The sequence below is a fragment of the Acomys minous genome (assembly GCF_964271855.1).
Source record: "Acomys minous genome assembly, chromosome: 4".
NCBI classification, from domain to species: Eukaryota; Metazoa; Chordata; class Mammalia; order Rodentia; family Muridae; genus Acomys; species Acomys minous.
The window spans coordinates 117,208,186-117,222,574 of NC_140486.1; the positions used below are offsets into that span (position 1 = coordinate 117,208,186).

Here is a 14,389-nt window from a genome sequence, read left to right on the forward strand (position 1 = left end):
CATGTGAAAACAGAGGCAGGTCTGAAAATTAGACATCCCATTCCTCCACAAGGTTGAGATCCCAAGTCCAGGAGGAGAGAGGCCTGCTCCAGCGCTCAAGAACTTAAACCTAACCTCCAAATACTCCCCCCACCTCCAGCAACAGTACCTAGCTCAGTAATATCAGACAGGCAGCAGCTCAGCGGGTTGCAGGGCAGAGAACAGAGTTTGCTCATCCCGGGGAAGAAATGTTCCACTTTGGTCTGTACTGTGTTTGTCTACACTATGCCTGAGCAATAAGACTTCACAACAGATAATCTAAAATTGAAACAGAGCTGGGCGGTGGTGGCACACGCCTTTAATCCCAGCACTCAGGAGGCAGAGGCCAGCCTGGTCTACAAAGTGAGTCCAGGACAGTCAATGCTACACAGAGAAACCCTGTCTCAAAAAAACAAAAAACCAAACCAAACCAAACAAAACAAATAAAACTGAAACAGGACTACAGATGTCCCAGATATTGGGAATCACAAGGATTTTTTAAATGCCACTGTAAAAATATTCAAGAAAGAAAGAGAAAGAAAGGCCAAGTGAATGAGATAATAAAGAAATTTAAATGACAAAATAGAGAATCTGAGCTAAAATTGCAGCACTTTGATACTTTTCGGGATAGGCTGGATTGGATTTCCAACAGAGTAGGTCCAAGAGGGGAAAATCAGAGCATAACAAAATGACATAAGCTGCAAATCAGGGAGACAATGTAACTTTAAATAAACCACAAATTATGAAAAGTTCATTTTAAGTGACAGAGACTATTTGATGAGAATACTATTGCCTTAATTCCAAAATAGACAGACATTATAAAATCTGAGATTATAGGCTAATATCCCTGAGAACATAGATTTTTTTAAAAGTTAAGGAACAACAACAACAATAACAACAAAAAGCATCATGACCAAAAAAAAAAAAAAAAGTTAAGAAACAATTACTAAATCAAACCTGATATCACGTAAAAGAACAATGTCACAAGCAAGTGGGATTTATCTTAGGAGCACAGGTTGTCACAACATCTGAAAGTTAATCTGTGTCTACAATATTAGGAAACAGGAGAAACCATGTGATTCTTATTTAACACAGAAAACTCACTTAGCAGACCTTAACTACTAAAAAGTAACTCCATCAACTAAAAGTAGAAGACGTTTTCCCTCAATCAGATGAAGAGAACTATGAAAAATCTACAGCTGACAGAGCTTAATGATAAAGACTGCCTACCACTGGGAAAGGCCTCTCTGCCACTGCTTTCCCACACTGTCCTGGAGGTCCTGGGCCCTGCTAACAAAAGGCATAGCCATTAGGGAGGGAGGGAGAAGTGACAGTGTCAACTGCGAGCACAGAAGACCCTATGCCTAGCCTACAGGAGAAGCTGCTGGTGTCAGCCATGGGTGGATGAGATTGCAGGAGATGAGGGATTCCACTTTGGGAAGTGCAGTGGAACTGTACTGTGTACAAGAGCATCAGAACTGTCACTTCTGTACACGTAAGAAGATCTGTATGTAAAAGCTAAAACTGAAAACTGCAAAGAAAGCCTATGGGGAAATATTCCTGAAAGCTAGAATAATTTGGTTCCAGTCACCACTCAGGGTGATTGATTCCCAGTGGTTCAGAGATTTAGATGCTACTTTCGTGGGGGGAAGTATAGGTACACGTTTTTTGACTTGAAAACAGAAAGATTCCTTAGGCCACAAAAAGTATTATGAAAATATAAATGGACAAACTTGGGTATATAAAAATTAGGAACTTAAAACGTGACCTTGGGCGGGGGGCAGAGTAGAATAAAACCTAAACCATGAGAGAGTATATATGTGTGAATACAGATAGATCAGTAAGTATCCAGAGGGGTTGGGGTGGGGGGAAGGAGCACACTAACTTCAAAACTACTTGGAGAACACCAATGAATAAGAAGGAAAAGAATAAGCCCAATAGGGAGATAAGGCAAAACAGATACATATACACCTTATGGCAGAAGAGCTATGTGAGGCTCTATATGGGCATTGTGCTTCACGGTACTCTGGGAAATGCAGATGTGAAAAACAGCTGGATGCATTTAGCCGGCCACATTTCAGAAGTTTGGAAGCCTATTAGTGAGAACTCGAACAACAGACTTTCTTATCAGTTGCTAGAGGGACTTTAAGTTGCCAGAAGCACTCGGAAATGATTTGGCAATTTGCTTGTTGAGTCGACTACCAGTGCAGCCTATGTCTCAACAATCCCATTTCCTAGTTAAACTTATCTGCACCAAGATATGCAAAGAAACCTACAATGGCAGCTTTTGTGGTTACAAAACAAAACAAAAAATAAAAAAACAAAAACAACCCTAGAGCCACCACAAGCACTCATCAAATACGAAAGGATGAAATATGATAAAAGAAACCACGGAGCAGTAAACAGCAGTGGAAGCGGCGAACCACAGGGACCCACAGCAATGTGGAGGTCTCCTACTAATGAGACATTAAGTGGGAAAGTCTGTTTGTAAAGTCCAGAGGCAACAAAAACAAAGCCATATCTTGTTTAGGCAGTTCATAACATTTTTAAAACTAATTTTAGGTCTGGGTGTGGTGGCATATATCTTTAATCGCAACACTCCAGAGAGAAGCAGGGAAGTTATAGACCACCCATAGGTACATAGTAAAATCCTGTCAAAAAGATAAATTTAAAAAATAATTTTAAAAAGACAAATGATAGACACAGGTATTGGGTGTCATACAGAGAGAAGGGACCTTTAGTCCTATGGGTAAAATATCACTTTGGCTTCTGGTCCCAACACTGTTAGTCATCACCACTTATTTAATTCTTTTTAAATATAATTTTTAGATTTTTATTTTATGTGTATGAGTGTTTTGCCTGTGTTTATGTATGTACACCATGTGGGTGCCTGAAGAGGCAAGAAGAGGGTGTTAGATCCTCTGAAACTGGAATTATAGAGCCACCCTGTGAGTGCTGGGAATCAAACCTGGGTCCTTGGCTAGAGCAATAAGTTCCCTTAAGCCCTGAGGCACCTTTTCAACCCCCACCATTTATTTACTTCGTAAGTGTGAAATTAGACTTTTCTCAGATTGAACATTCAAATTCAGGAGCATAGTTTCTAGTTTAAAAGAAGAATATGGTGAGCCTTTTAAAGCCACAGACAGTCCCCTAAACATGCTAGCTTCATGCATGTGTGCTATATACAGAAATAGCAAGATCCTGTCAAACTTCAGATGCTGTGAGAATTAAGTCCTTGAGAGGTTCAGAAGCAACCCTAGTCATTTCACAGAGACAAGCCAGGCATGAAATCTCCAAGGATAACCCTAATTTGGCCTTTTTATGTATCTAGGAGTATTGTAAACTTGTCCAGAGCCTCAGAGTTACTTCATACCCATTTTCATGATTAATAATGTCTACCTCGCTTTGTTCTTGGGATCTCTCCTCAGAAGTAGATGAGTGCCGGTCTCAGCCGTGCCTGCATGGGGGCTCCTGCCGGGACCTCACTGCTGGTTACCAGTGCCTCTGCAGCCCAGGGTACGAAGGAGTCCACTGTGAGCTAGGTAAGAGGTCCACTGAAGGCATTAGGGTTCCTCAGCTATGGCCACCTGGGCCCCCCACTCCTTCCTCCGGAGGAAACTGTCTAAATAACCATCCCTATTCACTGTTTTCTCTCTTATGGCCATTCTCATGGTCAGGGTAGATTTTTAAAGTTCTCTGTCCCTTCTCGCCCTGGAGACTGAAAACTCATCTGAAAAACCACTAGCCTAGCATCAAACCCAGGCCTCAGGGTAGGGCAGAGAAGATGGGCAGGCCACAGCCCTTGACACCTGGTTTTGCCAGTTACTGGAGGGAACAGAGAGGCCTGACCATTATTTGGCAGGGTGAGGCCTGTGTCTCTCATGCCTGTGTGGGGCTCGAAGCCCCAAAACAGAGATGCTGGCTTCTTGAAGGGCAAAGTCCAGGCGCTGTTCCCATTTGTGATGCTAGGGAGCATCACATGGACAGAAGCAGTGGCACGGACATTAGGGTGCTTTGTTGGAAATGTGTACCAACCAAGGAAGAGGAAATGTAGGTGGCAGAAGACAGACTATGGTCCAGACTAGAGACCCCAGGACTGAGGCTTCAGGGCCTTGCTTGTCATTAGGGAGCACATAGCATCCCGGGGGACATGCAGGAAGCTCCAACGTGAGCTGGTACCATCCCGTCTGTGCAGAGACAGATGAGTGCCAAGCACAGCCCTGCAGAAATGGAGGCTCCTGCAGAGACCTCCCCGGGGCTTTCATTTGCCAGTGCCCTGAAGGTTTCGCTGGAGTCCACTGTGAAACAGGTAGGGTTCTTTCAGGTGGGTCCCACAGAACCAGGGCTGCTGGGAGGCCAGAGGGGAAGCCAGGAGCCATCCTCTTGCTGGACAAGCCACCCAGAGAGAGAGAAACCCCAAAGGCTATGGTGTCCTGGAGGGAGGACGGAAACTGGGTGGGGGGGTCCCTGAGAGCCCCTCCTACCCACAGGTGCGCCATACCCCTCTCCTGGCCATCGCTCCCTGCCTCCCCCTATCCCTTCTTCCCGCTGTCCTCTCCTCCCTCCCCCAGAGTCCCTCCCTGCAGCTCGGGCCAACCCTTTGGGTGTTCTCCAGAGGTGGATGCCTGTGCCTCCAGCCCCTGCCAGCACGGAGGCCGGTGTGAGGACGGAGGTGGGGCCTACCTGTGCGTGTGTCCAGAGGGCTTCTTTGGCTACCACTGTGAGACAGGTAAGATCCCAGGCCCACCTGCTCTCGGAGGCCACTTCCATGGCCCTCTGGTCTCCTTGGCGCCCCTATCAGCTGCCTTCGCTTTCCTCCACTTCCAGGAACACATGCTCTGTCCATAGTTTCACATCCACCTTAACTGGCTTTGCTGACCCCAGAGCCCTGTGCTCACTGTCCTTTCCATGGAGAACCCTTTCCCCATTGGGACATGGCAGGTCCCTCAACCAGGCCTTTCCTGACACTGCGCTGGCAGTAGCAGTTTATCTCTGCCCATCACTGCCCCAGCATCAGAGTGCTCCTGGACAGCATTCTAGTCCCTTTCTAGAATAGTCTCTGTCTCAATCTGAGACTGATCCCTTCCTAAATAGGAGCACCAACCTAGAGCCAAGCTCGTTTTGGCCATGCAGTACCTGGCAGGCAGCACTTAGCTATGAAGGGCAGAGGGAGAACAGATGCCATGAGGGCACCCCACCCTTCCCCCCGCCCCACCTACCCCACCAAACAGCAAGAAGCCTAGATACAAGAAAACCCCAATTCCCTACCTCACTGCTATTTCCCCCCTCAGTGAGTGACCCCTGCTTCTCTAGCCCCTGTGGGGGCCGCGGCTACTGCTTGGCCAGCAACGGGTCCCACAGCTGTACCTGCAAAGTGGGCTACACAGGCAAGGACTGCACCAAAGGTGAGGGCCAGGAGCTCCGGGAAGGAGGATGGAGGAGCAAGGGGGCCAGAAGGTAGGCCAGGGGCCAAGTGGGAAAGATGGGCAGACGGCTGCTGGCCTAGGTCCCCTTGAGAGCAGGGAGGGGGTACCAACAGCCACATAATGTGGAAATGCAAACCTTCAGAGGGCCACGGTAGCCCAAGTGAGAAGGCTCCCTGCCAGCAACAGTCTGGGTGACCAGGCCCCAGAACCAATCTAGGTGACTTGATGGGAGCTACTCTTTTGTGCTTAAAAGCTAACCCCTCCACTTCCTTTGTGTTTGGTGACAACCCTGAAGAGCTCCTCCCACCAACAGCTCTCAGGGTAGAGAGGGTGGAGGAGAGTGGGGTCTCCATTTCCTGGAGCCCGCCTGAGGGCACCACGGCCAGACAGGTGCTGGACGGCTATGCGGTCACCTATGCCTCCTCGGATGGATCGTCCCGACGCACAGACTTCGTTGACCGGAGCCGCTCCTCTCACCAGCTGCGGGCCCTAGCAGCCGGCCGTGCCTACAATATCTCAGTTTTCTCAGTCAAGCGAAACACCAACAACAAAAACGACATCAGTAGGCCTGCAGCACTGCTCACCCGCACCCGTGAGTTCCTGAAGGTGGCCAGGCTCCCGCTGCACAAGAGAGGACCCTACTCCCTGCCCATGGCCCAGAAGGGTGGATCGGAGAAGGGACTGGGTAGAAAGGAGCAATCACTGGGCTGGGCACCGAGCAGGGGCATGGCAGGAGCTGAGCAGCCTGTTGTCCTGCAGGACCCCGCCCTATTGAAGACTTTGAGGTCGCCAACGTTTCAGCCAATGCCATCTCAGTGCAGTGGGCTCTTCACAGGATCCAGCATGCCACTGTCAGTAGGGTCCGAGTGTCCATCCTCTACCCTGAGGCCTCTGCAGTCCAGTCCACTGAGGTGGACAGGAGTGTGGACCGGCTCACATTTGGGTAAGGCAAGATGCCTTAGTAGCACAGAGGCCCAGGGGTGCAGAGCATCCTTTGTGTATCTGCACACCTGCCACCCAGCCACCTAAGTGAGCCTGGGGCCTATCTGCCCCTCAGGGGGCGTTGCCCGAACCACTATCAGCAGAACACCCCCATTCCTGGTCATTCAGAGCTACCCCTAGTTCCTCTCTTCCTTGTGCCCTTCTGGCAGGGACCTGCTGCCGGGAAGAAGATACACTGTGCGGCTAACCACCCTCAGTGGGCCTGGAGGAACTGAGTATCCCACTGAGAGCCAGGCCTCAGCACCGCTCAACGTGTGGACCCGTAAGTAGACAGCAGGATCTGCCTTAGTCCTCTCACACACGGCATCCTCTGGCCCCAAGGCATCCCTCCTGGCATCCTAGCCTTTCCAAAGTGTCCTTTACTGTAAACTCAGCCCCTGACCTCCCTGAGACCCCTTCACTTGAACGGGGCAGAGGGAAACATCGTTCAAAACTGCCCCAGCACCTCAATACACCAAGATGTTCCTTAGTATGGCCCTCCATGGGACACATCAGAGTCCAGGGAGCAGGCTGGGCTCTGGGCCATGTGACCAGCACACTCTGGCTACACTCCTTGGTGTTACTGCTCTTTCCATCATATGGATTGTGAGCCTGAGAACAGTGGAAGCTTATGACACAAGGATGACTTGTGGGGACAACTCTATGCCTCCCAGGCTCAGGGCTGACTGTCTGTGGCCCTCAGACACTTGGGGAGGCATGCTGGAGGCGAGACCTAACCTCTGCATGCAGGCTCCCCATGCCACCCCCAGAATGACAGTGTCAGCAGAAACTAAGGCTGGTTTCAGATTCGGTGGCTCCAGGTCCCGCTCAGACCTTAGGTTTTGGTTCACCAGATGCCCTTTGACCTGACTCTCACTTCTTCCTCCTCCTCCTTCTCCTCCTGTCCATTCCTCATTCAGGGCCTTTGCCTCCAGCAAACCTGACTGCCTCTCGAGTCACAGCCACCTCTGCCCATGTGGTCTGGGACGCCCCAACTCCGGGTATCTCTCTAGAGGCTTATGTCATCAACGTGACCACCAGCCAGAGCACCAAGAGCCGCTACATCCCCAATGGGAAGCTGGTGTCCTACACAGTGCGTGACCTGCTGCCAGGTCGGCGGTACCAGCTCTCAGTTACAGCTGTGCAGGGGACGGAGCAGGGCCAGCTGCACAGCGACCCTGCACACCTCTACATCATCACCTGTGAGTTCCAAGGCAGGAGGGGGCTGGTGGTTGTGTAGGATCCTTGCCCACAAGAGGCGTCATGAACAACGGGCATGGGCCATTCCTGGGAACAGGGACATGGGCATGAGGAAGGAGGCTTTAAGCCATGGGTAAGGAGGGACAGCTGACAGCATGAGCAGTCTGGGAGTATATACTTGTCAAGCCTCATCTTATACCGTCTTACCAGTCCAATCCCAGGCAGGCTTAGCAGCAGATGAAAGACTTCACCCGGAAAGAGCTACAGCAGCAAGCAGGCAGCAAGGCAGAGGCCCGGGCCTGACCCAAAAGGAGCCATTTGGGCATGAGCACAGGGGAGAGGGGCAGGAAGACTTACAAGTGGCTTGGAGGATGGGAAGAATCATCTGGACAGAGAAGGGCAAAAGCAAACAGCTGGGGTTTGGAAGTTCAGGTGGCCACATTGAGGACCTCAGTTTGTTCCCGGGGGGTGGGGGTGGGGGACAGAGCACTCTGCTGGAACCCACACGTGTCCCATGTGGCCTTTATTATATTCTCAAACCTCACACGAGGTGTTGTGTGAAAAGAGTTTCAGCAGTGCAGGAAACAACACAGTGAGGAGACAGGCAGAGGGTGCGCTGGGACAGAGGTTCTAAGAGCAGGGCCGGTGCTCTCTAACAGTGGGGCTCCAATCTCAGCCTTCCTGGGCCCCTCCTTTTTTTTTTTTTCACCTCCCAGCCCATGAGGCTGCTTTGTGGACATGACAGCTTAATTCTCAGGCCCTGCCATTCTACCAGCTGGGCTCCAGTTACACCTGCCAGGTGACGAGGCAGGTGGGGTCTCCATACAACCCTGTCAGCAGGATGAAACGGATAAAAAAGGCAGGAAATCAACTAGCTTGAGAGGCTGAAGGACACTTTAGCGTGACCAGGGCCTGGCTGTAGATCTGGCTAAAGCTGCCCATCAGGCAAACTGTTGATTCACAGGGCTATGATTCAAGGCCTAGCCTCTGCTTAGCCAGTGAAGACTCTGCCGGGGAGTGGGGGGAGTCAGGGAGCTGCCTTTCCAGGCCAGTGTGTCTGTGGCAGCACAAATGCATGGCTCCTGCTCAGAAAGGATATGGAGGTGACACAGGCTTCTTAGGTAACATATATACCTTTCTGTCATTGCCTAAGCAGAGCGTGGTGTGAGCTGCCACTTTGCTGCAGTAGGGGCAGAGACAGGAACACCAGGCAACCTGGTAGAATGGTTACTCCCCTTTCTCCTTTGTTTTTTGTAGCCCCCAGGGATGGCACTGACAGACGCTGGCACCAGGGAGGACACCACCCACGGATGCTCAGAAATAGACCAGCCCCTGTGCGCCTGCCAGAGCTACGCCTGCTCAATGACCATAGTGCCCCTGAAACACCAACTCAGCCACCCAGGTACGTGCCCTAGACCCAGCCCTGGATTCCTAGCCTGTGCTCAGTCTGTGACCCTCCTGCCCTGTCTGCAGATTCTCAGAGCTTGTCGATGGGAGAGGAAGAATAAGTGCCAGGTTTGGTGGCTTGCCCAGCAAGTCCGTCACTATGAGAGCACGTGAGTATTGCAAACTTCCTGGCACCAACTTGGTAGTCAACCCTGGTGGCCTCACTGCTCTTGGCCAAGGCATAAAAAAAATGCTGAGGCCCTTAAAAGTTGGGTTTAAAGATTGTACTTGCCAGTCCTGGTTCCACCAACAACCTTGGTCCTGACCATGTATGAGGTTTTAGGCTTCTAGGGTAGACAGGAAAGGCACCTGTCATCCACAGTGGGAGAGCTTACCAGGTAAGGGTCTACCTGTGAGAGGCTAGGCACCTAACCTCATGGAATTTCCTAACTCTATGGTGACTGGAAATGCTCGTGAGTAGAGAGCAGAGAGCATGGGTAGGAAGTAGAGGGGCAATCGGAAGCAGAGGACCAGTGGCAAGAGAGGGCAACACCGAGCCTGCTCTGTGAGAGAAGGGATGCCTGATAGTGGGCAGGCTGAGATGTGGAGTACCAAGGCAGGGATCACCAGACCTGCAGACAAAGGGGGCCAACAGAAAACACCTAGGGGCAGAGCTAAGTTCTGTAGGACGTGCAACTGGGGCCCCGACGGATGAAAAGGAAGAAGGTGGACCATCGCCCTGGGGAGCAGGCATTACCGCAGGGCTGGGAAGAAAGGAACCTGGGGAGGAGACAGCACCCTAAACCTCAGCTGTACAACAAGGAGGGCCCTAGGACGCAGCTCCAGGAAAGCAGAAAGCATGTCTTTCAAAGGGGCAGTGAGAGTGAGGCCAGCCTCCACTGGGGGGAGTGCTGGGGCCACAGTGTGAGATCCGGGGGTAGGCTGGTAGGGAGGGACCTGGGTATGAAGCAAGGGCCATGTGGTCACCCTTAGCTTCTCCTAGAACCCACCACTGTGGTGCCGCTCAAGAACACAGAGGAGGCCCCTGTGCAGTCCCGCCTGGCCCTCCAGCTACCCAAGAACAGCAGCAAGGACACAGAAAGTAAGTCAAGTGTGCGGAGGGGACGGGAGCTGGTTGTTCTTTATAGCTACAGTACTGGGAATTTGGGAGGCACAGGGCCTGCCTAAGAGGCAGATGGACACCCCAGATGGGACACAGCCCCCCCCCCATCATGAGTGAGAGAGGACAGAGAACAAGACCCACGCAGGATCTGTCCTGGAAAGATTGGCCCATCCTGCCTTTCCAGTCGTCTCTCACACGTTACCCCTCACCCACTTGGCCACCCAGCCTCTCTTCTTCCTAGAGGAGGTATTGAGTGAGAAAGATGAGAATCAGTAAAGAATGGCCCCCAAGAAAGCCCTGACTTGGGAAATGGCCCCCCAAATCTAGCAACGTGTAGGGCTGTTCACAGCCTGAACAGCTCTGCACAGGTGGATGGTACCCACATTGTATCCAGCACCTCTGGGCAAGCAGCCAGCAGCACAAATGATACCTCTCCAACTGTCAGACCCTTGCTCACTCCCTCTCCCTCCAGTCCCTCTAGGGATTGTGGATTCGTTCTTTGAGGTCCTTCCTCCTCCTGAGTCACACCAGCTACTTAGACTGTGTTCACCTAGCCCCACAGAAGACCACAGTACTTGGTGGACATATAAGCCTTAGGGTAACCTCACCCGAAAAACTGCCATGAAGGACACCTATTCATATTAAGGGCACTTACAGTGCCAGTGGGTACATGTACAAACAGTGGGCCCACTGATCCCTGAATTCCATATTCTCCCCAACCTGGGGGTCCCCTTACCAACTATTGACCCATGCACACTTGGGAAGGTAGTTATGCATGCTGTGGCACCAATAAACTTCTTACCACAGTTTGTTCTACTGCTTTTTGAGTAGGTAAAAAAGCCACACTGGATAGTGTGTTACATTGTACGAATCTCCTTTCATAAAGTCCCAAACAAGAAAAGTGTTAATTCAGTCTCCTGGGTTCCATCTCAAAAGAAATTCAAGGTGGTTGAAGAACTGGCCCCCAGGCTACAGTGGGCAAATTTTGGTGATATCACGAGAAAAAGAACCTTTAATGGCCTCAGGTGCAAAACTAACCATGATCTTCCGTTCATGTCACACTCATGCTGTCTGTCTCCACTTGTCAGTTTGGTTGCCTTCGGTAATTCTGGAGCCCAGCTCACGCTAGAACCTGACAGGAAACTGTGTCTTGAGGTTTTTCCCCCTTGGACTCTCCTTGCAGCCCACCTCCATCCTGCACTCTGTGTCTGTGAGTCCTTAGTCTTGGGAGTGGATGGCAGGAGGGTTAATTTTATCACACCCCCAGCTGTCAAGTCACCCAAACTGCCAATCAAGTGTCCACACATGCATGGGTCCATTCTGAGCTATCTCTTTTGTTCCAACGTTTTCCCTTCAGTGAGCAAATTCATCCAGATTAAAGTCAGTGGCCTTGGTATGAATTACACACTGTAGGACCAGTCCTCCCACTTTAACCCCTAAGGAGTCTAAATCTTACTTTCAGTTGTCCTTGATTCCCTGCATACAGATTTTCCAGTTCTACAAGGTACTTACTTGCTCAGACCAAGCTTGGAAGGCCATGTATGCCTGTAAAATTGCTACCATCCCTCACATGTACAGGATACTTTAGCTGGGTATAATATGCCAGGCTCGGGCTTCCTCTCTCCATTGTCATCTGGTGTCCAGTCTTGTTCCTGTTTCCTTGTAGGTCATCTGATCCTTTACTCTGGAGTTGCTGGACTCTTCTTCCTCAAGTAAAAGAGTATCCCCGAAAGGCCCCCAAGAATCCTTAAAGTGCATTAATGCTCCCAAAGGGTAGTTCCTCCTCACTCAACAACTTCCCAGGTCAGGGAGGTACCTTCAAATCCCAGGAAGAATCTATGGAAAGGAGGCAGGTTCTCACACCAGCCATCCTGAGGTGAAGGGGCTTCAAGGTCAGGAGTGAAAAAGCAAGTGCTAATTCTAGATATTGTCCCCAACTCCTCATAGAAGGATTTCTGGATTATTCTGGTTTACCCCCCTACACACCAATAGTCTGGCTTCCACCAGAAGGCAGGTACCATCCCCAAACAACAGCAGCAAGTACAGACTGTATAATTCATCCATAGGGGAACAGCACAATGCCTTGCTACAAGTGCACCCACACCTGCTTCAAACGAGCCGTGTGTGTGGTATTGGCTGTACAATACCAGGGTATAGTAAGTAGCTCCTATTAACCTTTCTGTGGCTGTTTCAACTGCAGACTCAACCCACAAATGACAGAAGTGTCAGCCATGGCTGTCCCATGCATGGAGGGTGAGAACTGATGATAAAAACTCATATTCCCAATACTCTCACATACTTCGTCATCCTGTAGGGCTGCTGTAAACATCACTGGGCCATTATGTTCAGTGCCTAAAATTAATGTGGAAATGCAAGAGACTCAGAATAGCAAAACATTTTCTGAAAAAAGCAAACAGGGAATAAATATTAAATATAAATATTAAAAATCAACTCTATGAACTGGAGAGATGGCTCAGTGGTTAAGAGCACTTGCTGCTTTTACAAAGGACCCAGGTTAAGTTCCCAGTACTCACATTACATTTAGCAACCATCTCATCTGTTCCAGGGTATCCAGTGACCTTTTCTGATCTCTGCAGGCACTGCATGAATATAGTACACATGCAGGCAAAATGCTTAAGAATAGCCGGGTGTGGTGGCGCATGCCTGCAATCCCAGCACTCAGGAGGCAGAGGCAGGTGGATCGCTGTGAGTTCATGGCCAGCCTGGTCTACAAAGTGAGTCTAGGACAGCCAAGGCTACACAGAGAAACCCTGTCTCAAAAAAAATTTAGAATAAATAAAAATAAATATTGACTGCGGTAATAGATGTATATTAGTGACTATGCTAGAAACTCTTGATTGTTTTATGATCTATAAAATCTCAATAAAGCTTCTTTTAAGAAGTATAGCCAGGTTGAGGTGGTACACACCTTTAATTCCAGCACTCAGAAGACAGATCTCTGAATTTGAGGCCAGCCTGGTCTACAGAGTGAGTGCCAGGACAGCCAGGACCACACAGAGAAACTCTGTATCAAAAAAAAAAAAAATAGAATAGGAAGAGGAGGAAGAAGAGGAAAATGGGAAGGGAAATAAGAATATATTGTTAACATTTTTATGTTTAAAAATAAATCAAAGATGGTGAGTTATCTGAGGGAGGGAAGAGCAGACACAGGGAATGGGAAGTTGGTGGTTTCTTAAGGCTTATACCTTGTTTGATAATTTTGACTTTAGAACCATGAAAATATTTATAAAACAACAACAAAAAAAGTCAATAGCAAGGCTAGAAATAGAATGAAATGACCCTGTTTGCTGTGGCATCTAGTCCAGCAGAGTTCCTGATGCTGCCTGAGATAGAGCTCTGTGCACTGCAGGAGAACAGTCACATTCATGTTTGGAATTTTAAGTGTGAAGAGATAAAAATATGAGACTGAGAGGTTAAATCCCCTTTAGTGTTTGTTTATCTTTGGACTGGAAATATGACAGATGTGAAATCATTATGATGTTTAAAAAAAGAAAGCAGCATTTCATCTTCAGAGCTTAAAGTTTTCTAGGGACCACTCAGGCTGTAAACATGCAAGTGAAGGAGAGAGTAAAGTCTTTATCCCTACCTTGCCTGTGTGGAACGTTTTCCTGGGTTCTCAGGGGACAGACGAGGCAGGAGAGAGATACACGTGACTCTGGGGAGACGACTAGGGACCGACCCATAATGAGTTTTAATGACTGCTCAAGACGTCGGGGCCAAGACCTTCCTGGACTGACGGGCTGCCATGATAAATGATGACTAGTCCTTGTGTCTTCCAAGCCCTCCTGCAAAGTAGCCCTGCAAAGGCTATCTGTACCTGAATCTTAGATACCTTGTCCGTCTGATTGGAGAATATAAAAGAAATATGGGCTGAAGAACAAGCTAATGCATAAGGAAGAACATGTCAGATCCATGTGCAGGATAAATGGTCTCATTTTCTCAAGGGTGGAGACTAACCAACTTGAGACGTGAAACAGACAATGTGTAGGCCCTTATGAACCCCAAATAGGTTGGGCCAGCTGTAAAGTACCTGTTAGAATTGCCAAAGAGACTAGAATGTGTCCAGGGGTTCCTTAGGCTACAAAAGAACTCCTGCTATTTGCAGGGTGGCACCGTGCAGATGCCTTGCAGGAGAAATAGTACCATGACCCCAGCTGCTTTCTGGTTCTTCAGAGAAAGTGGTACTACTGGGCAGTGCCACTACTGTTTTAAAGGTGTGGTAAAACATGTGGTA

At 49.4% G+C, this 14,389-nt stretch overlaps 1 protein-coding gene across 2 annotated transcripts in view; it reads left to right on the top strand.

Annotated features, from left to right (window-relative positions):
• The window catches only part of SNED1 (sushi, nidogen and EGF like domains 1), a 61,865-nt gene that overhangs the window by 34,943 nt on the left and 12,533 nt on the right, over positions 1 to 14,389 (top strand). Inside the window, exons 17-27 of one of the 2 annotated variants that reach the window (XM_084778338.1) lie at positions 3,447 to 3,560; positions 4,214 to 4,327; positions 4,634 to 4,747; positions 5,310 to 5,423; positions 5,740 to 6,036; positions 6,204 to 6,387; positions 6,596 to 6,708; positions 7,346 to 7,627; positions 8,883 to 9,027; positions 9,099 to 9,181; positions 10,015 to 10,113. In XM_084778338.1, the coding sequence (XP_084634464.1) occupies positions 3,447 to 3,560; positions 4,214 to 4,327; positions 4,634 to 4,747; positions 5,310 to 5,423; positions 5,740 to 6,036; positions 6,204 to 6,387; positions 6,596 to 6,708; positions 7,346 to 7,627; positions 8,883 to 9,027; positions 9,099 to 9,181; positions 10,015 to 10,113 (1,659 nt within the window). Of the gene's footprint in view, positions 1 to 3,446; positions 3,561 to 4,213; positions 4,328 to 4,633; positions 4,748 to 5,309; positions 5,424 to 5,739; positions 6,037 to 6,203; positions 6,388 to 6,595; positions 6,709 to 7,345; positions 7,628 to 8,882; positions 9,028 to 9,098; positions 9,182 to 10,004; positions 10,114 to 14,389 lie in introns of both variants that reach the window. The other variant, XM_084778339.1, reaches the window with a different exon arrangement.